Below are 25,940 nucleotides of genomic sequence, written 5' to 3'. Positions count from 1 at the left end.
GGATCTTTTACTTTTTCATAGTTAGACATGTTCTCCAGTACTTTTTACTGAATAGCTTAACTTTGTCCACACACTTAAAACACAGTTCCCAGCACATTCGAGACTTGCACATGCTCCTGATGATTTCCTCGACATTCTGTTTGGCTGCACTGGGATCCCTGCTCTCTAAGTCAGTACCAACACAATAACTTTAGAGCACATTTTAATTCAGTCACGTCCCTATCTCCTTCAATAACTTTCCTTTTGGATGTTGTCATATATAGTCTTCTAGATCATAGCATAATTTTAACCATTCCTGTCGCATTCCCTTTTAAATATTACACCCACTGGGAGAAAACTCACATTCTGTATTAGTTACTTGTGACAAAATATTTTATAGAAACAACTTAAAAGAGGAAAAAATTATTTTGGTTCATGATTTCAGAGGTTTCAGTCCAAGCTCTCATGGTCCCATACACTTGGGCAGATCATGACCTCAGAGGGTTCAGTCCAGGGTCTTGTGGTCCCATACACTTGGGCAGATCATGACCTCGGAGGGTTCAGTCCAGGGTCTTGTGGTCCCATACACTTGGGCAGAACATCATGGTGTCAGAAGCATAGAGTTTCTTTGCCACATTATGGACAAAAAGCAGAGAGAGTGACAGAAAGGAGCTAAGGACAAGATGCCCCTGAAGAAGGATCCACACCAGGAATCTACTTCCTTTAGGTAGGCTGTAAGTTAACCCTAAAGTTTCCATAATTTCCCAACATAGAGCCACTAGCTGGAGATCTGGATTTGAAAACATGATTCTGGGGGCTGTGGGGCACTACTTATTCAAATCACAGTGTGTCTGAGTACCAATCTTATCAAGAGGAAAACTTCCGGGCTGGAAAGATGTCTCAGTGGTTAAGAACAAAATGACTGCTCTTCCAGAGGATTTCCAGTACCTACATGCAGCTAGCTAACAACTGTCCATAACTCTAAGATCTGACACCCTCACACAGAAATATATGCAGGCAAAATATCAATGCAGATAAAAATGAATTATTTTTTTAAAAAAAAAAGAGTAAAAATTTTACCACTTTTGTTCACATCTTTAAGGCGCCTCACTCAAAGTTTGCAGTTTGCTTAGCTCGGGGTCTCTGTACCTCTCAATAAATTCCTACTTAGTTAAGCTTGACCTTTCTTGCTATTTTGAGTTATATTTTAATTTTGTAGGTGGAGTTTCTAGTGAGCTCTAAAGCTGTAGCTGGTGTCTTGCTGAGCTTTGCTGGGGTGTAACATTTCTTGTTTTCATTGGTTTCCTCTGATTTACCTAGGGACCATCCATGTGTGATGTTTTTCTGGTTTGTCAGTTATTTCTACACTAAATGAATAATTTCAAGTTGCTCCGTATGCTCGGCTCCTTTGCCACACTCCCCACTCACTGCATTCTAGAGCATGGCTGCAGTAACTGTGCAGAGAAAGAAAGGGGCAAGGGCAGTATCCCCAGATGAGTGAACAACAGGGCGAGGATCCTTCGCTCTGGTGCCTTCAGACTACCCATTTATAGAGTGCAGTAGACTCTACAAATGTTGACTGGATCATTGAATGGACGGATGGATCCTACACACCTGAGAGAAACTGAAGTCTAATGCTACTGCTATAAATCTAAGTGAATTCACTTATACATGTATTTTAGACATTTTTATTTAAGAAATGTTACCCTTTGATAGGATCATTAGAAAGATCAAAATACAAGTAATAAAAATAATAGTGCAAATTGGAAAATCCTGTTGACACAAGTCATTACTTGATAGGCATGTGCCTCTTTTCACTGCAATGTATTTTAAATGTGTTTCTAAGTGTCTTATGTAGAGTTTTAAAAAAATGAAACTAATTTTTGTGAGGCTTTTTATTTTATTACCAAAATCATATTGGTTTTAACAAAGACACAGTAGCAACAGAAGGGGTTTCATTATGAATGTATTTCTTACATATTTGATGGGGATTATACATGTTGTGAAAAGAATTTTTATGGAAGGAAAAAACCAGAATGATCTTGCATGAATGATTTCCAAGCACCTTCAGGCCATCTTTGCATTATGAATAAATAAAACACAGGGCTGCTGAATAGCGAATGACCAAGGAAAGATCTCTTTGTCTAATAAATTAGCAGGGCTGTTTTATTATTATTATTATTTTATTTGTGTGTGTGTGTGTGCGCGCTCACATGCGTGTGTGTGTGTGTGTGTGTGTGTGTGTGTGTGTGTGTGTTATCATTCAGGCAATCATCAACCATTGGGCCTCTTGGAGTTTCCATGACATTCTCTATAATTCTTGTGGCAGATGGTACATATTTAACCATCAGATACAGTAAGTGCCACACATTCATGGCCTTGGCAACAGGAAAGCATCCAGCTGTGCCTTTGAAAATGGACTTAGGCTACTGATCTCTCAGGGTTGGCATGAAGGGGCCCTGTCTCCACTATGTGTCATGGCAATGACATTTGTAAATTGCTGTATTTATGTAATTGCTTATGTGGTTTTCATATGCCTCCCTGACACTAACATGAAAGTTCTGAGACAGGCTCAGCCTTATTATTAAATAATGATGTCATGACTAGGTAATAACATATTGGAAGAATGAGTCTTTATCACCTGTATGCCTTCTTCAGGTCTACGGCTCCCATGACCATGGCTCCTGGGAGGTCATTCTAGGTCCTACACCATGGCATGCGAGCAGAAACCCTGAGTACGGACTCAACTTTGATTTTATAGCAAAGAAGCAAAAAAACTTATTTTTAAAATACTTTTTGAAAGTTGCTTTTAAAAAGTTTGCCTGTGGGATTCTCCTAAGAAATAGCACAAGTAATGGGTTATCATCTTAAAGGGTGTTGGGGGCCTTGGGATCTGAGGAATGACCCACCTCTCAGCCTGTGGAGCATGATAACTCATTGCAATTGCTTCATTTATTTTTAACAGCTCCTCCAATTTTCCAGTGTTTCTTGTGACCAAGTTTATAGAGGATAGAAATAAACACAGTGACCGTCTTTGCTCCGTGTTCAGAGAATTCCTAGAGCACAGCAGGGGTAGCAAGTTCACCCTGCATGCCCAGTCACAGGCACACTGCCCTCTGCAGAGAACCATGCCTGACTGTCAATGCTGACGTATGAAAGTCCTAGGGCACTTCCCTTGGTACCTCGACAGATAGACAAACACTCGAGCATTTGTTGTGTCAATTCAGGATTTTTAAGCCTTTGACAGAAAATATCTCTTTTTCCAACATTTTAGATGAAAACTTGATGCTCTTGGTTCAGTGTTTTTCTCTGATACAAGAGAAGAACTCATGTGTGTGTATATGCGGAAATCCCATCCACCACAGGGTTCACTGGCCTCGAGCATCTCAAGAGCATCCCATGGGCTCTGAGAAACTCAGTTTGAAGCCTGCCCCATTAGCCTACCACTAAGCAAAGCCATAGAGTGGAATGTGTGGAGGATTCACCGCGTGAGGAAACTGAAACCAGCAGCCCTGTCTCCTCTGTAGCTCAAGTCGGTATTGCCTGTAGAAAGTGGACAAGCGAGCTCCTCGTATGATAGAAAAACGCCATCTAGCTAATATCCTCCACTGAAACAAAGAGGTGAAATTAAACCTCTAGAAATCCAACACTATCAATAATTCACAGCAGTTCTCTTTCCTGGGGGGAATTATCCTTTCCGACATCTCTGCAGCACTGCTCTAAAACAGGGGCTGAAGGGAAGAAGCAGTCAGGAGGAAAAGACAGCGAATGAATTAAAAGCTGACGTGGGGCTTGCCAATCTCAACCTTTTAAGCTAGCATTAATAATGGAAAGAGTGCACAGCACTTTTGCTATTCTCCATTCCCCAAACAGCTTTCGTTATTCAGGTATGCGTGGACAAACAACACTTTATTATAAAGGTAAATGTTTAAATGGTATTTTAATAGCATGTCTGAACCCTTGCCAGCTGATTATCCAGACAACCCCAGTCCTGCACAATAACCTGAGACCGGATTCCTCATCTCTGGAAAGGGAGCTACTGCTGTCACCACAGAGCTCCCGAAAAGACTGGAGAGGATGGTTGCTTGCTAAACCTCATGGACCATCTAGGTCAAAGAGCAGGCTCGTAATAACAGTTACTGCAGTGTATCTGTCCTCTGCCTTTGCCCATTGAGTAATCTTTGGAATCCCCAGCACCACATACTTCCCGGGGAATTCTGCTCACAAGGCTGCTGAGTCTTGGCGGAAGTGCTCCTAGCTCACATCCCTCAGCCTCTTCAAATGAGCGAGTCTGGGAAAGTATTCCAGCCACGAGCTGTGGCCAGAACCCTGAGAAACTCCAGTCCAAGGGCTAGGAATGGAGAAGGTGGAACAAGGGAGGCCATAACTGTGACCTCTAGCTCCTCTGGCAAAGTGACACCCTTTTGTCTTTATTTAGGTGCTAGCATCGTAGCAATGGAAGTCAACTTTGGGATTTTAATGCTTGGTTGTAGGGCATGAAGGAATTACTAGAACTTTCCCGAAACACACCCTGTAGGGAGCCAGGAGGCTGCCACTGAAATAATTCATAGACACATGGACACAGCAGGAAGCCCCACCAGGCTGTGTTATCTCCAGAGTCATGGATGTCTCGGCATTGCTGTCCTGGGCTCACATAATACAAGTCCAAGTTCAAATTTCACATAAATATCACTGACTGTGAAAGCATAAGTTACATTTGAAATCTTGACTTCAGGGAAATGTAGTCCCTAACTCTGTTGGATCTAAAATGAAAGATGGCAGAAAGAGTTTGGACTAGAAGTTGACCAGCTTGACATACCACACCTACCTCAGCTGCTGCTGTTCAGTTAACAAGAACTACATAAAACCCTATGCTATGGACGTCAGAAGTAGCAAGTGTCTTTTGTTTGTTGTTCATGCACAGTTTTAGTATATGATTTTGCTGGATCCATTTACTTGTATCTAAAGGAACATCAGCATTTATGGATCAACAGAAGAGAAGCAGAAACACATGGCTGAAGGAGCAGAGAAGAGGGTCAAAGTGTGGTGCTAGGAAAACCAAGTCACAGAGTATTATAAGGAAATGGTAGGCAATTTCCAAATGCTGCTGGGGCCAAGTAAAATATAAACTGAAAAGTAGTTTGTAACCTTACCAAGATAGCATCAGTCATGTGGTTAAGGAGGTTAGAACAGTTTTAAGGGTGAGGACAAAGCAAGAAATGGAGGCAGCAAGAACTGGTAAAGCTTTGAGTTGCCTGTGAAAGAGGAGATAGAACAGCTTCACCAGAGTTTCAGGGTTCTGCTGACGGCCAGTCCAGATAGCCTAGATTTTGAACTCAGTGCCATTGGGTATTTGTGAACATCCTGTCTCAGAAGTGTACTGAGAAAGGCCGTATTAAGGACACATGGTTCAGCATGTTCTCTGTTCCAAATATGTTAAGATCTATTCCTACAGGAAGCCAAATGAAAAACGAGTTGGCCAGACACTCTCGTATTTTCATCCTTTACGCTGACTTCTCCACCTCCCTTAAAAATGTTCTTAGGCAAACAGAGCTAATGGCATTAGCAGATGAAGGCTACTGGACTGTTTAGAGCCAAACTCTGACCCACCCACAGCAGAGGTCCTATTGTATTCTCATGGCCTTCTTCCTGACTCTATCTTGTGCCCCGCCCTTATTCTTATTGTTAAGTGTCCACTCTCTTGTTGATGTTTAATATGTTCTTACAAATCATTTTAAGTTCTGTAGGGAGCAACGCAAGGTATAATAAGTATATGAATCTACGGTCTTTCCTCCTTCCCTGACAGTAATTACATTACTTTCTCAGTGGGAACTACAGGACAGGGTCACCTATAGACTGGCTTCTGTGATTGACTTTACTAGAGATCCTTTTCCAGCAACACAAGGAACACAATGTTCTTCTATTGTAAGACCATGTATCTTAAGCTGCAGTCCTGTTGATGGCCATGGATTTCTGGACTGAGAGCTGGTTTCTCGAGACCTAGCAAGGGTGGAGTCACATCTGAGTGGATGTGCCTGTACGCAAGGGCGTGCCTCCCCTTGGCAACCACTTTGAAAATAGTTTACAGAACAATGAATCAGAAGAACAGTTCAAGCGTCTTTGTGTGCTAAGCTGCCTCTGTCCCTTTTCGTAGAATCGTACGCCCTAACAGATAGTTTATATGTGCATACATTTAATCTTTGAAGTCCAATCATTCAGCTCCAAATGTGTCATACATCAGGCCAAATGTCCTATTCTGCCCCGAATGTGTCATACTCGGCTCCAAATGTATGAAATACTAAAAACACAACTTAAGTCCAATTCTGAGATGAAAATACTCAATAACACATGCTTCCTTTCCAGGGAAGCTGGGGTCTTCTGGGGTCTTCTGGGTGGTAGGTTATAAATAAAGCACTAAAAGTGCAGAGTGAGATCATTTTAGCTCCCTTGTAGAGGAATGCGATGTTAATCAATAAACATAAATCAAAGCCGTAAAACGGAAGTTTACTTGCTCTGCTACAACTCACTGAGTCTAACAAATAAAATAATTCATTTGTAGGGATTAAATGCTATTTTTATAACTCTCGTTCAAACACCTTTACGTGAATCTGTGCAGTGGAAAAGTGCAGAGCCTAGTGAGGATTCCCTCGGTCACATTGGTTTTTCCACCGTGATCTTCCTGGCTTTCTCACCAGGCACTGTAATGCTCATTTGTAAACTTTCTTTGTAAAATTTTACTTCATAGTACTAGAGTCTAAGATTAATCCCCACATCATAAATACTGAGCACAAGGATTTCTCCAAACTCTGTCATGACTGTTGCCGCACAATGTCTTTGCTGTCGTAGTTCCAAGATAAACTCGGTCTAGCCTCCTCTCAACCCACTTCCTCTGGCTTGGCTACTGTACAGGCTAATTATGTCTACCTCATAGCCTATTCATTCAGACATTTATGCTGCCCCTAATACTATCAATAATGCATCTGGAGTGGTGGTGGTGGCGCCTTCAATCCCAGCACTTGGGATGCAGAGGCAGGTGGATCTCTGAGGTTGAGGACAGCCTGATTTACAAAGTGAGTTCCAGGACAGTCAGGGCTGTTACACAGAGAAACCCTGTCGCGGAAAACAAAAGCAAAGCAAAGCAAAGCAACAATGCACCTGTGCATACGCACCGTGGTGCCACCACTGATAGAGACTTTAGATCCGCTACTTAACTTGATGGACTGAGTTCATTTAGGTAAGAAGCCTTCCGGCATCTGAAGAATGAGATTTTAGGAAACTGACATTGAATCTTTCCTTTGAAGCTGTGACAACACGGTTAAGTATAACTGGATTCTGGTACCAGGCAATCCTTCTTGGTGGGAGTGTTCACTCTGCTGAGATCCTTTCATGCTCTGTCTTAGGCTTAATTCTGTCTTCATCTTAACTTTCTGAATGATTTAGCATGACACTTTCAGAAAAGTATATGTCTACTGTGTTCAGGTGATCATTCAGATCTCCCACCTCTCTCTGCCTCCATGCCCCTGCCCACTCACCCCTTGTCCATGTGTTCTCTTGCATCCTGGAATCTGACAGAATCTTGGTGGCTATAGGCTGTTACCCATCTTGTACAGCCAAACAAGTTTGACTGAATTTTTTTTCATTCTCTTTTCTTTTCCATCCTTACTAGCCCTTACTCAGGTCGGGCTCTGAGTGTTGGCTAGGATAAACTTGTTTCTGAGGCTGGGCAATCGTAGCAGGTGCTATGAAAAGATTTGAGATTTGTGTTTTTCCTATCAGTGTTTGGCTCTGGACATCTCTTATTGCTGGGTCTCAGTGGGTTGGAATGGAGTCTCAGAAATGAAGGAAAAACTATAAATTACAAGTTGTATTATCCTCTTCATTGCAGTTAAAATTTATCTTAAAATAACCACAGAAGAAGCAAGTCAAATGTGAAACACATAAAAGCAGTTATTAAATGCCTATTGTGTAGTGTGTGCTAGGCACACAAAAACAAACAGCAAGGCTGCCTGTCCCCAGTGAACTCTACTCTGTTGGGAGAGACAAATGATTACGGTTTGGCAAGATAAACACAATGACAGAGCGTGCATGCCATGCGTGAGCCCGGGGGAGCGTCCACCCAGTGCTCGTCCTTACTGCAGTAAGTTATGCTGGTAGACTTGTATTGTGGGAAGAAAAGTTAGGATTCCCGTAGAGGATAAATTAGACATCTGTAGTCAAGGATTCTATCTGGGACATTTACATCTGTAACCTCTTTAAAGGAATTTTCCACGGAAGGATGAGAAAGCGGGACCTGTCAGTCACTGAAGTTCCAGCTTCACTTTTTTCTTACAGAAAGAATGTATAGATGTAAATATGAGATGGATACATACATCTATATGCAATAGCATTTGTTTTATGAGCTACTGCCATATGTTAAACTAAGGATATGCTTAATGTTGCATTTTATTGGCTAGTATTAAGAAATAAGAAATTGTATTAAGTCAGAACTTATTTGCTCTTACCAAATATTCTATTAGGCAAACCGAGCAGGCTTGGACATTCATTTCCAAGCAGTATATGCTGAGACTCCATATTCATGTGCACAAAATTCATTGAGCATGTTGGATTCTGTAAGCGTGCTTCATCACGTCTGTGCTTGGCATTCCTTAGGAAAGAGAAGGTTCCATCCCGAGCCCACCCGGCTCCGCAGCCCTCAGACTGCCTGGCAGCACAGGCCCAAGTGTGTTGAAGCAAAGCACAAGAACTGCCGCTCAAAAGTCAGCCCACAGTTTGAGGGAAAATTAAGGCAAATATTGACCTAATATTGGAAGCTAGAAACAGTCCGGAGCACTGTTCCCCCTTTAAGTTACTAGCTGTTGAGGCTTATCCACGTCAATTTCTACTGTTCTGGGGAAAACGTGTTTGCATGATGGTTAACAGTAGTCTGGTTCTTTTGTTTGCTGTTGGTCTGTTTTTGAGACAAGGTCTCATTTGTCCAGGGATGGCCTAAAACCTACTATGAAGTTGAGGACAACCTAAATTTCTGATCCTCCTGCTTCTATCTCTTGAGTCCTGGAATTACAAGCACGCATCATAGGCTACAATAGGAATTTACAAAAAGTTTAATTTGAATAAACACAGGAAGAGTGGTCACACTGCAGTCATTCAGTAGAGCTAAATCATTTCAAATCAAGGTCAAAAGCAATCTGACTAGAGCACTTGGTAAAATCAATTCTTTTTCATGCCCTATCTTACAGAGAGCTTTAAATTAATATTAAAAACCTTCAATATGGTTTAGAGAATTCTGGACCATTTCAGTTGAGGTTGCCATGGTGCTATTATTTTTAAATAGTTGAGCCATCAATTTCTTTGGCACCATAAACTAACATTGAAAATATAAAACTGGTACATATAAATACTTTATTATTCAGATTTAGTTAATGCGCTTCCTTTTCCTATTCTTAGACAAGAATGTTTAACACATTAGAATGTGGTAAACAAGCTTTGGCAAGTAAAGCCCGAAGGGCTCCCTAACAGGCCTGAGCGTGGTAAACACGGCACTGACAGGCTTGGCCACTGTGCCCTTTTCTCCCCTTTTCTCTCTCTTGCTAAAATCATTAGATTATATTCCTAAAGCTAGCCCCCAAGGTCCCTTATTTGGCCACTGATGCAAGGTCCAACAATCAAAATTCATAATTTGGCTCACATGTTCAATCAGGATTTACCAGCTCCCCCTAGCACAGACTCCCCCTTCTTGTCCTTAAAAACCCACTCCTGCAAAAACACCTGCTTGCTGCTGCTGCTCTTTGTCAGTCTGGTTGCCCCTCGGGGTAATACAGCTCCTCTGTGCTGAGAATCTGGTGTCTGGGTGTGTTCTGTATGGACTAACTCGCAGGAGGGGGAGGGGGAGACTGACATCCTCCCTAACAAAGTCAACTTTTCTTTAACCTTGGCAGGTTGCTCTGAATGCTTCAGTTTGCCTCATGATACTGAAACCACCAAGCCTGTGGAAGCACAAACCTGCACCACCACCATCCTTTGTGTCTATGTTAGACACTGTTCCAGGCTTATGTAATGTTTTCTCTTCCCACATATAAAGCGGCTTGTATGAAACAGCTTGATTCTTTATTGCTCTCCCCACAATCCATCCTTGTATGCAGGAACTCAGGAGAAAAAAATTATCCTAAAGTTAAATCATTTTTCAACAAGAAATGTTTAAATCCTCTGGACTTCCTTTTAGTTTCGAGAACAATGGTTTCTATGGTCTCAGTATGATGCTGATCTTTATAAAGCTCAGAAGACAAAACCAAACACTTGTGCATGCTGCATATTCTTGTTTTTAATTCCTAAAATAACTCCTGTAACTAGTGGTGATACAGCCCTTTCCTCTCCACTTCCATTGGCTAGGGATGAAATAGAGGGCCGGTATATGCTGAATGCACAGGAGCATTCAGGCATAAAAGCTTAGAATATCAACCATTGAAAGGTGAAACAAACTAGGGTCACAGGCAAGGGTAACAGGAACAACTCAAGATAAGGAAAGTATGGCGGTTGAAAGCAATTTGCAATCTTTAAGGTGTTTAGAATACACATTTAGCAACAGGATCAGTCTTTGGAAATTGACTTATTATTTAACTCTTTATATGCAGACTAGGAACTCTTTATCTCTACTGTTTTCTAATTTTTAGGTGGGAAGATAGCAGAAATATTGAATTTACCTTTCTGTGTAATTACAACTGTTATGTTAAAAAGAAATAGCCTAATTATACCCTAGTAACTGGTTAACATCTAAATACAAACCAACAAAAGAGGAAATTTAGATAAGCTCTTATATCACATATCAAAGTAAGCCCTTAGTGGACTAAAGAGTGAACTGTTTCCTTTAAATTTTTCCATGTTAAGAGAAAAATAACAATCAAATATTTAGGAAGTCTTTACATGTATAGAGTGAAAGGGCCAGCAAAAGAAACCCACCCTGGCCCTGAAACCAGGGCCGGAGAAAGAAACCCACCAGCCCTGAAACCAGAACCAGTAAAAGAAACACATATTGACCCTGGAACCAGAGTCAGTGAAAGAAGCACTTTGGCCCTGAAACCAGAACCAAAGAAACATACCCTGACCCTGAAACCAGAGCCAAAGGCTAAAAAGGACCAGTGAAAGGAATATACTTTGTCCCTAAAACCAGAGCCAAATCTTCCCTCTGAACATGAAGTGAACCAATCCCCGAGCAGGAAAACTAACCAATCCTGGAGCAGAAAACCAGCCAATCCCTGAGCATGAAATCTAGCCAATCTGAGCTTGTCCAAGCCCAAGTGGATCAAAATCTGACCAATTCTCTCCCTGAAAATCTTCTCCCTGGAAAAACTCCACCCCTTAGAAGCTCCTCTGCCTGTTCAATTGGCAGCTGTCCTTCTTCACTCTGGCAGAGGCAGCCATTCTCCTAGATCCCTGTTTCACAAACCTCTTGAAACAAGGGTTTTGAGTAAAGCTCTTCTTTCACAGGAGTGGAGCAGGATCTCTGATGGGAAACTCCCTTAAGAGTGGAACAGAAGTAATAACCTTTTGCCAGAGCCAGAGCAGATTGCTACATTTCTGCAGGGGTTTCCCCGCTAGCAGAGCGAAGCAGAAGTAACAACTTGGGCAGGAGCTAAGAAGAAACAGATACCTTAGGGGGCTCCCTTAGGGGGCTGAACAGAGCTCAGCTGTAGTGACTCTGTCTCAGAGAAGAGCAGGAGTGCCACATCTCGCAGGAAGACCATCTCCCACCACACCCCAGCTTCAGGTATAGCCTGACTTCTGGACAGGCAGGATACCCTTCTCCTCACAGCTGTAGGTATCCAGGATACCTTCCCTTCACGGCTGTAGGTATAGCCTGACTTCCCAACAAGTCAGGATAGCTTTCCCTCCAGAGCTGTAGGAATCCAGAATACTCTCCCTTCACAGCTTCAGGTATAGCCTGACTTCCCGACAAGTCAGGATACCTTTCTCTCCAGAGTTATAACACTTGCAAAATGGACAATTATCTTTCAAAAGTTTATGACAATGGAAATTGTCATAAGGCAATTTAATAAGGCAAAAATAAATGCTCAAAACTGTAAGAAAAAATTATGTTAATGTTGAAACTGAATTGTTATAGGAGAAACAAAAATGAGAAATATTCATAATGACACAGAAAGTTAGCATATAACAAATAGCTTACTCAGATTTTCAAAAAAATATTCAAGCTAAGAGATAAAGAGGCCAAGGATAAAAAGATGTCATTCTTATGTGGAATTCTCCTTTGTATGCTATGAATATATCTTATTACCATTGGCTAATAAAGAAGCTACTTTGGCCTATGACAGGGCAAAATATAGGCAGGCAGGAAAACTAAACTGAATGCAGGGAGAAAGAAGGCAGAGTCAGGCAGATGCCATGTAGCTGCTGAAGGAGACAGACACCAGAACCTTACTGGTAAGCCATAGCCTCATGGTGATACACAGATCAATAGAAATAGGTTAATTTAAGATGTAAGAGCTAGCTATGAATATGCCTGAGCCGTTGGCCAAGTAGTAGTGTAATTAGTATAGTTTCTGTGTGAGCTTTTGGATCAGGGCAGCTGGGAAACAAATGTGCAGCCTCTGTTTACAAATGGTGCTCAAACATTTAGCAAGACCATCCATAGAAAGCTAAAAAAAGAGGGGGGCTTCTAGACCCCCAAAAACAGGATTCAATTGGAGTTTCTTAGAAGTTGCATATTTTCAGACAGGCATTGCTTGCTGGCATTGAGCAGAGGTATGACTCCTTTAAGAGAAGGCTTTTTGACTCAGCATTTGCAGCAAAAACTGCAAGGCTCCTTTAAGAGACAGTTTCCTGGTTCATGCTGTTGGCACAAATGGCTCTGGCTCTTTCAGGAAGTCCTGTTATAGAGCACTTGAATGGGGTTTGTGGGCAACATGCTCCAAGGTTACTTGCATGGGTCAACTGCTTCCAAGAGTTGGGGTGGTCAGCTTGGCTCCCAGAACTGGTGGTAAATGCACGTTTGCCATGTTGGGAAGTTGAGCAAGGTGGAACCAACAGCCAAAGTGACTGCTCTGGTCCTAGCCATGCCTGCTAAGAGTTTACAACATTGATCAAAAAAAGATTACAGATACACAATAAAGACAGATTTAGTCAGAAATACACCTTCGAATGGGTCACAGTGTGTTTAAAAAATATATGCAGGCTTAAGAAAAAAAAGAAAATGGGTATAAGCAGTCATAGAAAAAACATAATTTTAAAAACTAAAACAAAGTCTTTAAAGAGACAATAAATGTAAAAGAGTACAGACAGTCATAGATCAAAGGGGTAGAGATAATAAAATAAATATTAAAAAGTAATAGAGTAAAAAAATAAGCCACATAAACATAGAACATACACAGAGAATCTGGGTTATGTATATTACTGTGTTTTCTTTCACTTTTTGATTGTTAATGCGTTAACTGCTGAAAAACATTTAATTCTCGGGGCTGCTAAGCTAAACCAACACATTTATTTTAAAGGTATCTTGACTTCAAAATTTGAGTCTAAAGATATGTTACTTTGGAAAAGAGGTTCTGCTTTCATTTCCACAGAAGACAAGAACTGTGAATTTCTTCCAGGCTTATGTAGTTTGATGAAACAAGACCCCCCAAAAGGTCTCCCTGAACACTAAAAATACTTTACCCAACAAACAGCAGGAAGCAGTTTGGAGAAAACAATGCCCAAATTCCCAAAATGATGATGATGATGATGATTTTTAAAGGGGCTGATTATAAGAGGCTAATCATCAAAGTCAAACTCTTTCTTAAGAAAAAAGGGGATATAATATAAAAATGAACACTTTACATTGGTATAGACTCTGGTTTATTGATTTAATGTCAATTCTGTTAAATGTATATTTCTACTCTTGCTTAAGATATTATGCTTATAAAGCTCATTTTAAAATATGATAATACATTTATGGAGTAAAGATAGTCATTTATAATAATCAATGTCATTGTCATGTTTGTTAGGTTTCCTAGATATACAGAAATATATTTCAATTAGACAGATAATCTTCAACACTTCAAAGACCTATAGAATATGACATTTAAAATGTTTTAAGAACTTAGACTTTTCCACAGTGAGACATGTCTGCTTCTGGCGGCACCAATTACTTCAGAGAGGTTGATGGGCATTGAAGAAACTCATTATGGAATTTGCCTTCAATGTGACAAGGCTAAGCCATTTAGGCAAGAAACTGCTCTTGCCTGTTCTGCTTGATGGCATGCTTTATAAACTGGACATGCAAGACCCATAGAAAAATAACTGCTGAACTTGCCAAAAGAAGGTGAAACAGTCCTTTAAGTTTCCTGCTTTATGAAAGAGTCTGCCAGATGTACTCAGAACACTAAAGAAAGTGACTGATGAACTGCCAATACAGGTGAAACAGTCTTTCAAACTTCCAGCTTCATGGAAAAGTCTGCCAGATACTGTGGGCCTGTAGACTGGAGATGGTGCCCCAATGCTACAGAAGAACTTTGGGTACAGGCAGCAAAATGTCTCTGTCAATTCTAGAATTTAGGAAGTTACTTACAATGCACTTCCTGTTTAATCAGGTAATATTATATCCTTCTGAGGTCTTTGATGGAGTTGAAGACAGATAGTTATAGTTTTCTTTGGTTATGATAAAAGATAAATTAGAAATGAAACTTTAGACTCACAAAAATTTTATAACTGATACTTGTTTTGTTATATGCAATTTTACTATTTTAAAGTTAAAACCTTCCTTTATATTTAGATGGAAAAGGGGAGATGATATGGGATTCCCTTCTGTATGCTATAAATGTGTTTTATTACCATTGGTCAAGAAAGAAGCTGTTTTGGCCTATGGCAGGGCAGAATATAGAAAGGCGGTAAAACTAAACTGAATGCAGGGAGAAAGAAGACAGAGTCAGGCAGACACCATGTAGCTGCCAAAGGAGAAAGATGCCAGAACCTTACCAGTAAGCCACAGCCTCATGGCAATACAGACTAATAGAAATGGCTAATTTAAGATGTAAGAGCTAGCTATGAATATGCCTGAGTCATTGGCCAAGCAGTGTTGTAGTTAATATAGTTTCTGTGTGATTTTTAAGGGTCTGAGCAGCCAGGAAACAAATGTACAATCTCCGTTTACACAGTCATATAAGAAACTCAAGTAAATTAGGTGCATAAGAACATTCTTAAAGTATTGATAGCAGCCAAAAAAAAACTTGTAAACAAGATGTTCAATAAGTTATAACTCAACATACCACCATGTAGCCATTAAAATTTACAACTACAATTCCCAGGTGGGAAAAGGTTGCTATTCAGAGATATAAATAAATCTTAATAATAACTATACTCACTGTGTATACTAGGCACATAGGAAACAGCAAAAATGAAAACCACTATTATTAGTTTTCATAGATAAAACTATAGTGGAACATTACATATTTTTATTGTATTAATATATTACAGATTTTACTGTATTTAATATATTATAGATTTTATTGCATTTTTCCACATATAAAGGAAAAGAAGAAAAAAATCAAAATATGAGGACTATGGTTTCCAAAGATAAATAGCTTCCTAGTGCTGTTTCGCCAGTTCAGGGCCCTGTGTGTATGTGTGTGGGGGGGGGGAGCTGCTGATGCCACCTACCTGTGGAGCTCAGCCTAGTGTCATATGTCACTTCCCCTTCTCAAGGGCATCTTAGGGTCTTTACAGAGTCACATCTAAACAATAAATGAAGTTTCCTTCCTTACAGCAGCTAAGTCAAGGATCTCACTGACTAAAACTGGAATGAAGACAAAGAGGAAAATCCACATACCCAATCCTGGCTTCATGACTTTAACAGTCTAAAGGCTTCATTCCTACTAAGAAAGCTGTAGGATAATCAAAACCAAGGTGCAGAACTGTTTGGTGGAGTTTACATTAATCTTTTGAATATGAAAATGAATCTCAGTTGAAAAGTCCAGATAGGTAGGAAGAAACACCTTTAAAAAAAATCCAATGTTGTGGCTCATGTTCAAAGCAGGGATGGAAGCAAAAACCCATGGAATATTCCATTTGGGTCTTAGGCTGTGACAGTAACTGCGATACAAGTTTTGTGAGTGTGCTTTAAACTCGAAATTGATGAGTGTAATGCAACTTTTACTTGGACTTTATTTGAATTTTAACAGCTACTAACAGATGCTCTTAGATTGTATAGGCCCCAATTCCCAAAGAGCACAGCATTTCAAAGCTATTTTTGATTCTGAAATGGGAAGCAATTCCAGGAAGTCAGTCCTGAGTCTTTTTCCTGGCTGTGGAAATAGCTTCTCTTGTGGCCCCTCTGACCCATGCCAAGGAAACTGTGCTTCTGCTCACAATCCTCTGACTAGTGCAGCCCACGAGTGAAAAAGTAGGCTATTAGTTCATCTTCAGAGAACCTGTTCTCATAGTCCCTGGAACCAGGTAGACATGCAGAGTCACAGAGTTCTCAATTCCTCTTCTTTTCTGAAACCATCTCAACATTTTGTTATCTCAGGAGACTCATTTACAGAGTGTATTGGGGGGGGGGGGGCTTATATGTCAGTAGATAGTCAGTGTTAACCTTCTACTAAATAATTCTTCTGGAAAAGCTTTGGCAACCCCAGCCTCAAGTCTTTGGGCCCTTGTTTTAGTGGTCGTACTTCTCACCAGCCTGAACCAAACTGCCTTTCCACGACATCCCACTCCTTACCTTGGGATGTGCAAGGCTTTCTCATTCAAAAAAAAAAAAAAAAAAAAAAAGGCATTCACTGAATTATATCCTCCAGTATTGCCCATCTTATCTTTCCTGCACATCCAAGTTTCCAGAGCTGAGGAATTCCTATTGAGCCAAATGGAAACTCTGACTTAGTTTTCAGACATAGTAACAATGACTTCACAGGGATCCTTACAGGGCTTTGTTAAACACGTTCTTGATGAAGAATATACAAAGATAAGGACTGTGACAAGCAAGACAATACAGAAGCAGATAAAGACAGTATTAAAGCCTTTCCCCCAGCCTTGTTATATCTACACCACACTCACGATCGCGTGCACACGCACATACATACACACATGCATACCAGAGCAAGAAGGTGTGTTCCATTATGTACCCTTGGCTTGTCTAGGACTTACAGAGATCTACTTGTCCCTACCTCTCAGTGCTAGGATTAGAGGAGTGTACCACTATTGTCCAGAAAGAAATTGACATTTTGATCCTGTGAGATGGCACAGCGGGTAAACAGGCAATTGTCACACCTGCTGTTGGCCTGATTCCCCAGAACTCATGCTAAAGAGTGCAAAGGAGGAACCGACTCTCTGAGGCTGTCTTTGAACCTGCATACCTGGGTCCTGGGATGAGCGTGTGAGGCTATGGCTCCTAATTACTGCAGCTTCCTGGAGCTTGCCAGTGTGTATCAAGATCAACTGCTTTGCTGTTTTATAGTGTTTGATATTGTCACTTTATTTTCCACATTCTATCATGCAGTAAGAGAGAGAAAATCACATTCTGCTATCGAGTTTCTACCCTTGTGTTCTCTGCAAGTTTTTTATTAGTGTGTGTTTTAAAAATACTCCCTTTTGTAGAAAATTCACCTTGGTTCTGTAATCGTAGCAGCCTCCTTAAGAGACTCTTCTTGCTTGGATATATGGTCAGGACTTTATTATTTTCTTCACCTTTCTCCGTTATGGTGTGTGAGTATTAGGGTGGGGAATGGTTTAGTGATCTCCTGGCTCTAAGGGAGAAGAAACTTGCATGGTTCTCAGTAACTCTGAGCTCCATGGCAAGGCCCTGTGTCTATCTGGATCTTTGGAGCTGCCTTGCTGGTCTTGATGCTTAAATTCTTGACTGGCAAAGGTCCTTCCCAGATGATGTTTCGCAGTTCAGAGCAGCTCTTGGGTTCTGACAGTCAATATCATGCTCACCGGCCTGGGGAAGCTTTATCACTACACTCTCCCTCCCTGTACTGGCTTCCTAGTCAGCTTCTGAGTTACGGTTGCTACATCTTCCCACTGTGAGAATCAAGGGGCAGCTCCAAGATGCCACCTCAGGCTCCCTCTGCCCACCAGACTGCAGCTGCTCTCTCTCTCTCTCTGCTCTGCTTCCTCTCACAAGTGGGAGCACAGGTCTCCGGCAGGAAATGCATGGACGCTCCTGTGCTCCTGGCTTTCTCTTAGTCCATCCTCAGCTTGCCTCTGGGAGTTTGACTCAGACAAGGAAAGTCTTATCATCAGATAAGTGTTTCCGTTCTGGCTTCTATCTTCTTCACGAAGTCCCTCTGGCTAGAAGGGAGGAGGCATCTTGCTGCATTTTTTTTTTTTGTTTCCTTAACATGTGGGTAGGTGTGTTACAGCACAAGTGTGGTCAGTGTACAACTTACAGGGGTCGGTTCTCCCCCTCCACCATGTGAGGCAGGGTCATTAAATTCCGGTTATCAGACTTGGCAACAATCACCTTTACCCACTGAGCCTCATCAGAGACCCGAGCATTTTCAGCTTTCACATATAGGTGAATTGCCCCAGGACCTTGTGAAGATGCAGGCTCCGATTTAGAGAATTCCAAGAAGTCTTGAAATTGTGTTTTTCCACAGACTCCAGGTGAGAGCAGTGCTGCCGGGTTTTGGACAGCACGTTCACTAGGCAGTCGCTGCTGTCATGTCCTGTCCTTTGAGAGGCATCCTTCCTCCCTCTCTGAGGCTTAATGGCAGGATGGTTCTAGGACAAGGAACAAACACAGCCAGATAACATAATCTCTGCAATGCATGTCATTAATTTAATCATCATATCACCCCTTGCAGACAGCACATATAATACAGAAGGACACTTAGGATCAACTAGGCAAAGCATTTGCCTAAGCCCAGCAGATCACATCTCTGTTCTTCCCCTCTCCTTGATGCTCTTCCATTTGCCTCCTCCAGCTCTTATCAATATGATGGTGCTTACAGGGCTGGGGAAGTACACTTGCCTAGCACAACTAAGGTCCTTGGTTCAATCCCCAGGACCACCCAAAACCAAAATAACAAAACAATTTCTTTGGGCCAGTGAGATGGCTCAGTTAGTAAAAGTGCTTGGTGCATAGATTTAAAAAGAGAATGGTGATTATATGCTGACTCTCATTCTAATACAAATGTTTACACACATTCCAGAACACAGAAGGAATAGGAGGATGAAATGGCTCTGTATGTTTTGTGTGTGGATGCACTCGTGTGCATGCATGTGTGTCTGTGTCTGTGTTACCAGTTATTGTATTTGCTTTCATTTCCTTCATTCCTCTAGTCATAAAATTTGATTTAAAAAATCTAATATTCACTGGGGCTGGAGAAATGGCTCAGCAGTTAAGAGCACTTACTGCTCTTGCAGAAGACCTGGGTTCAGTTCCCAGCTCTGGCTCGGTTGCTTACAACCATCTGTAAATCCAGTTCCAGGGGATTCAGTGTCTTCTTCTGGCCTCCCCAGGCTCCAAGCACACAATGTGATGCACATGTGGGGACACACACACACACATATAAAACAAGTACTTTTTAAATCTAATATTCAATCAAAACTCATACTTTCCCCACTGCAATCAGTGTCTTTTATAGTTCCCTGCCTGCTGTCTTGAACCAAAATTATGGGTTTTCTTAAAACAATCTGTCATCTAAATGTATACTTATATTATTTTGAAAGAATTCCTTGTTTAGTCTATTTAGTTACACTTTTATGAATTCTGAGGAACTCTAAAATAACATTTGATATCAAGGCTGATGTTTGGGCACTACGCATGTAGTATGAATACTATAACACTAGTGTTTTGCTACTCTATTGCACTCTCTAGGGGAGGGCCTTGGTACTGGGCAGAACACAGGTCCAGTCAGGGACTTATGGCTTTGTCTACCCCTGGCTATCCTGGGCTAGCCCTGTCATCTGTCTCTGCCACCTTGGCGCCAGTCAGCTGGAGCAGGACTCCGCAGACCGTCAGTAGCTTACATCTCCAGGAGGCAGTCAGCTGTACTGCTGTTTGAGCTATTCGAGAACAGTTCATCATAACTGTTAACTTATCTAAGATAAGTCAGTATCTAGATCCTGGCAACATTTCCCCTTCCTTCTACATTTGCATGAGCTGTGTGATTTTTCTAAGAGGTGGGAGCCTCTGCCACAGCTATAAAGCCAATCCGGAAAGCACTTAAGGCTTCTATGTAACCATTCCCTTTACAAACAGTTTAATAGACTTTCCTAGGGAAACAGATTAGCAACGCCTTTCTTCTCTGGCCTACCAACATGCTTTTCATTTCTTAGTTCCTACGCTGGGTGGCCCAGTCCGGAGAACAATAGTTCTGAACAAATAAGACTGTTTGAATGAGTCAAGTGGCTTCTGTGGGATCCCTTTCAAAACACACAGGAAACGAGTAACAGTGTTTGAGGAGTCAAAGGAAAACAGGGTGCAGCTCACAGACTCTTCTTCCATCTCCTCTGCCTCTGTAAAGGCATGCCTTCTCTGTTCCCAGAGACTTTAAATATGCCAGCGATTCTGCAAGCAGATGAATGTGAAACTCAGCGGAAATCTCCCCAAGGCCCATTTCTCTCCTCCTTTGGCCACTTCTCTTCCCTTTTGACTGCATTTTGGAAATTCTGTATCAGTTTTATTTGCTAACCCTAACAACAACACAAGAGCGACAACGATAAAATGTGACAGAATGTGTTTCCCTAGGGCACAGCTGTTCTTCTCCACAGCTTCTGGCTCCTCCCCTACAGCGCTAGCAGGATGGAACGCCACAAGGAAGCGACATTTCACACCCAATTCAAGACTGTTACCAGCTTTCAGTTTTTAATTTTAAGAAGGATCCATGACTCCTATTTTTGAGTGCCTATTATATATGTGTAGTATTTTCGATTCTTTAAAGAACATAAAGTAGTATATAATAGGGTCTGTGACAATAGAAATATAAAATTCTTGAGTGTCTGCCTTCCTGCTAGTGAATGTTGACCTGGAAATGGTGGCCCTGTACTTTAACTCGACAACATAGCTCTGGATGTTATAGTGACTCAGACCACTGCACATTCTTGCTGTATGTATCATTGGTCACCTTTAGCGAGAAGGTTGCTTCTGTGCTCATTCCTGCTTCCCTCTGGACTCCAGCGATTTCAATATGCACACAGCTGGCTCCTTCCAACCCTGTCATCACAGCTCACTCCCTCCAGCCTGTGATAGCCTTGACTTCAACTGGCCTCAGGATAGCCCAATGTGGTCAGAGGAGTGGGGTTCTGAGGAATTCCCCGCAAGCCACTCTCTCTCCCCTTCCAGCCCACCTTTGTATCCTCCAGTGTCCGGGCTCTCAGGCCTCCTTTTCACTGACCCTCTCCTCTGTGCACCTCTGTCCTGACAGCTGGAATCCTATTCTTTTTTTTTTTTTTTTTTGGTTTTTCGAGACAGGGTTTCTCTGTAGCTTTTGGAGCCTGTCCTGGAACTAGCTCTGTAGACCAGGCTGGTCTTGAACTCACAGAGATCCGCCTGCCTCTGCCTCCCGAGTGCTGGGATTAAAGGCGTGCGCTACCAGCACCCGGCTGGAATCCTATTCTTGCCATCCTTGCTCCTGCTTTCTTGCACTGCACCTGGAGACTGCCTGTGGCAGATTCACAGCCATGGGGATGGGCTAAGTTTCAGATTCATAGCCTCAGTGCTGTCTGAACATGTCCCCATAGCCCAGCCACCCATCTATCCTCATGGAATCTCTGCCTCAGTTTCTTCTCTCCCCTCAGACCCCCACATGCTCCTGTCCTTGTGCTTCCTCCACAATCTTGCTTTTTCCTTTTCTGAGAAGACGGAAGCAATCAGGAGACAATTCCATGGACCTCGTTATCCTGTTTACCCATCTTCACACCCCGTCACCCTGACAGTTCTCGGAGGTGAAGCTGCCATGACTCCTGCTGCGCTGGGGCATGGGCTCTCTCTCTCCTCTATCTATCAAGGCATGTGTTCGATAACTCTCCTTCCATCTCCTACACCATTGATCCTTGCTGTGAGTTCATCCACAGAAGCATATACACATGCATCTTTTTCTCAAATTTATTTTTAAAATATGTTACTGCGTGTATGATGAATGCATATGATGTGTTATGTATGAGAGTGTGCGCCACAGTAGTCAGAGTGCAGCAGACAGACAGAGGAGACAGTTCAGTAACCTAGGAGCTCCATTTGCCTTTGGGTTATGCGTCTTTCATTCTTGTAGTGATGCACCTGGCAGCCCGATTCCTTCACATGCCCTGTGTCTTCCAGCATTCTTTAAGGACGCATTCCCTGTTTGCTGTCTTATGCCTATGAATAACACGGCTTTGAACATGACTATGGGAAAGGGCATGTGCTGCAGGAAGAATAAATGTATGACCTCGTCTTCTGATCAAAATCCAGAGCCATTCAAACCACGCCCCTTAGTAACCAACTCATCCCTCTCTCCAGCCCCATTAGAGAAAGCCCCCAAACGACAATCAGGGCCCTTGAGTGTCCTCATTTTGGGGCTCCTATCAGTCTGGACTGTCTTCCTTTGTAGCTTTCACTGTCACTCTGCTCCAAACAAAGTTGTCTTACTTCTTTTTAGAACTCTCTGTACCCCAATTTCCAGTGCTTCAGATGAAAGACAAAGAATCTGGAACACACAGCCCAGATCCCAACCACCAGCAGCAAGAGAAGAACTTTCCCGAGCTGGTTTTCTTCTATGCCCAAGGGTTTCAGGGCCTGAGCTTGAGCCAGTTAGGATTCTGTAGAGCTTTTATCCAGTGAGCCATCTCGCCAGCCTCTTTTTGTATCATCAAAACAGAAAATTTTTCTTTGACCCATTTTTCTACCAACCGTCATCCCATTTCTTTGAAGAAGAAAAAAAAAATAAACCTTCAAAAGAATTGGTTATATTTTCTCTTTTAATTTTCTTATTCCTATTTTCTCCAAACTGTCACCTCCACTGAGACTGTTCTCGTCATGACCCATTTCTTTGTTTCCATTTGGAACAAAATTATCCAAAAGAAAAGTCAGTGTACACTGCTGCCAGTTTCTTTCCTTCCATTCCTTTAAAACCTAGTCTGGTTCTTAGCAAACCATTGAGAGGACTCTTGACTCACTTTGGTGGTTTAAATGAGAATGGCCCCCATAGGCTAATATATTTGAATATGTGGTACCCAGTTGGTGGGACCACCTAGGAAAGATTAAAAGGCGTGGTTTTGTTGGAGAAGGTGTGTCAGTGGGGGTTGTTCCTGTTTGTGGCTCAGGATGAAGCTCTCTCAGCCATTACTTCATCACCATGCCTACTGCCATGCTCGGCACCATGGGAGCATGGGCTCATCTGAAACTGTGAGTCCACCATAAATCCTTTCTTCTGGTTCCTTTGGCTATGGAGTCTTAGTGTGGCAACTGAAAAGTAACTAAGAATCTCTCACCAAAGATGCTTCAGTTCTAAATTCCAGCTGTGACTTCTCCGGCTTCTCCTCGTTGACATAGCTGCAGCCCACACCTGAGCACTTCCATTTCCATCCTTGGTTCACAGCTGCCACACTCTCCTGGCTCCCCCTTCCCCCCACCCCAACTCCCCATCACTCCTCAGTCTCTATGTTAGTTTTGCTGCTTCCTTTACTCATCCTCATAACTTGAGGCTGCAGGCCTTCCGGGACCACTTATGCCCATTATCTCTGATATGAATGTCCTCAGCTCTAACCTCCAAATTCATGACGCACACTGGCATCAGAACTCTACTGCCCAAGTCACCTCCAGCCTGGGATGTCCAAAGCACAGAATGCTCCCGCAAAGATAAACTCCTCCATCACAACTTCTCCCAAAGCCTTCTTCTATAAACTCATTGTACTAGCTGCTCTGGTCAAAATATTAGGGAGTCATCCCTGACTTTTTTTTATACCCCACTATCTAGCTAATATCAAAATCATTCTAGTTGTATCCCTACATCTGCTATCCAGTGCTGTTGCTACTATCTGATGGGAGAAGCATGTTTCATTCTGACGACTGGACTCATCTCCTGAAAGACTCCTCCTACGTGTGCCATTGCTTCCACATAGCCTACATTTTACCTATGCGCCAGAGTGATCCACAGAAAACATAAAGTAGAGCCAGGTGGTGGTGGTGCACAGCTTTAATCCCAGCACATGGGAGGCAGAGGCAGGCATATCTCTGTGAGTTCGAGGCCAGCCTGATCTGCAAGAGCTAGTTCCAGGACAGGCTCCAAAGCTACAGAGAAAACCCCCAAAATAAAAATAAAACAAAATAATTAAAGCAGATTTTGAGTCCTCCACTCAAAATCCTGTAGTGATTTCTCAGTTTACTAAGAATAAAATCCAAAACTGTTACAAAAGTATACAAGCCCTGTGTTCTCTAGAGGTTAGCAGAGGCATGGCTCCTTTAAGAGAGGATTCCTGACCCAGTGTTAGCAGCAAAAACTCAACAACTCTTTTAAGAGGCCCTGCCACCAAACACTTAAATGGTGACTATGAGCAGCTGTAGGCATGCTTCCTGGTCTGATGGAGGAAGGTCATTGAACAATAAAGAAACTGCTTGGCTGGCCCTGACAGGCTAGAACATAGGTGGGAGGAGTAAACAGAATAGGATGCTGGACGGAAGAGGAAATGAGGTCAGACTCTCGGGAGCAGAGACGCCATGCTCAGCTCTCCCGGGTAGATGCGATAGCTCTGTGCTCTGAGGCAGACGCATGAAGCTCAGACCCACGATGGACGTAGGCTAGAATCTTCCCGGTAAGCGCACCTTGGGGTGCTTACAAACAATTATTAGAAATGGGCTAGTCCAGGTGTGAGAATTAGCCTAGAAGAGGCTAGATAGAAATGGGCCAATTCATTCAAATGAATACAGTTTGTGTGTTGTTATTTCGGGCATAAGCTAGCAGGCGGCTGGGGTGCTGGGGACACAGCCCTGCTGCTCCTATTTCAACACTGGTCTACTGAGTTGTGGTTAAAAAAAAAGTGGCTCCTATCAGTACCTCCCCCATGAAGCTAGACTCCCAGGAAGACAAGGAGTGGGGTGGATCCAGCTGCCAAAGTCACGGCTTTAATCCTAGCCATATCATTTGGCATGTGGTCAGAAAAGAGAGATAAACAGTAAAAACAGATTCAGATTTTAAAAAAAAAAACCTCTAAGCTGTTTACAGTGTGTTAAAACATATACATAGGCTTGGAAGAAAAAAGAAAAAGGTTAGACAAAGTCCTTAAGAGAGAGAATAGTTAGATGTGGTGGCACACACCTTTAATCCCAGAGCTTGGGAGACAGGCAGGAGGATCTCTGTGAGTTCAAGGGTAGCCTGGTCTACAGAGTGAGTTCTAGGACAGCCAAAGAGAAACAAAGAAATACTGTCTCAAAAACCCAAAAATAAAAATAAAAGAAATAGAGTAGAGTCCTGCGCAGACCACTGAGGAAGCAGGATGTGACCTGCCAGCTGAAAAAGAGAGGCCTGGACACATTCTGTGAGGTGTGGTATTGAATGTGGGCACCACCATTGGTGATTCTAACGAGCAGCGGTTAAAGTTTGACAAGGTCTTTTCCAATTTGCTTGTCTGCGTGAGCAACTTTGGGAGCTGGGAGACGCACGCGCCGGCAGACGGAGCTGGGAGGCGCAGGCGCCGGCAGACAGAGCTGGGAAGGCAGGCAACGACGGCTGCCGCCGAGACTGGAGGGGACCAGCGCGGCAGCAGAGGTCGCAGGCGGCAGGGACCAGCGCGCAACACCGAGAGCAGATCGCCCCACTACAATTAAATCAAAGAGGTAGGCCTTTGGTTGGCGAGGGCCCTGGCAAACGGGGAGCCGGGACCGGTTCCGGAAAACCCTTCTTAGGGGTGAGAGGGTTCTTGGCCCCCAGCAGGAGCCAGGAAACAGAGCGAGGGCAATTAGTAAGAGAAGCCTCTGGCCAGCAGAGAAACCTGATCTGATTTTAAAAGACCAATTAGATAGCATTGAAAGGAGGAGATGGGCAGGCGCCAAGGCAGAACAT

The 25,940-nt window shown here is 42.5% G+C and overlaps 1 protein-coding gene across 4 annotated transcripts in view; it reads right to left on the bottom strand.

Annotated features, from left to right (window-relative positions):
• Acyp2 (acylphosphatase 2) overlaps positions 1-25,940 on the bottom strand; it is a 192,474-nt gene that overhangs the window by 5,787 nt on the left and 160,747 nt on the right. Inside the window, exon 4 of one of the 4 annotated variants that reach the window (XM_050123893.1) lies at positions 18,557-18,684. The exons of the other annotated variants lie outside the window; for them this stretch is intronic. Coding sequence (XP_049979850.1) covers positions 18,606-18,684 — 79 coding nt within the window. The 3' untranslated portion in view covers positions 18,557-18,605. Of the gene's footprint in view, positions 1-18,556; positions 18,685-25,940 lie in introns of those variants that run through there. 4 annotated transcript variants of the gene reach the window in all.

This window comes from Alexandromys fortis, unplaced genomic scaffold (genome assembly GCF_014885135.2).
Source record: "Alexandromys fortis isolate MF-2015 unplaced genomic scaffold, M_Fortis_MF-2015_v1.1 scaffold_210, whole genome shotgun sequence".
Lineage (NCBI taxonomy): Eukaryota > Metazoa > Chordata > Mammalia > Rodentia > Cricetidae > Alexandromys > Alexandromys fortis.
This window is presented reverse-complemented; position numbering and strand designations above follow the sequence as displayed.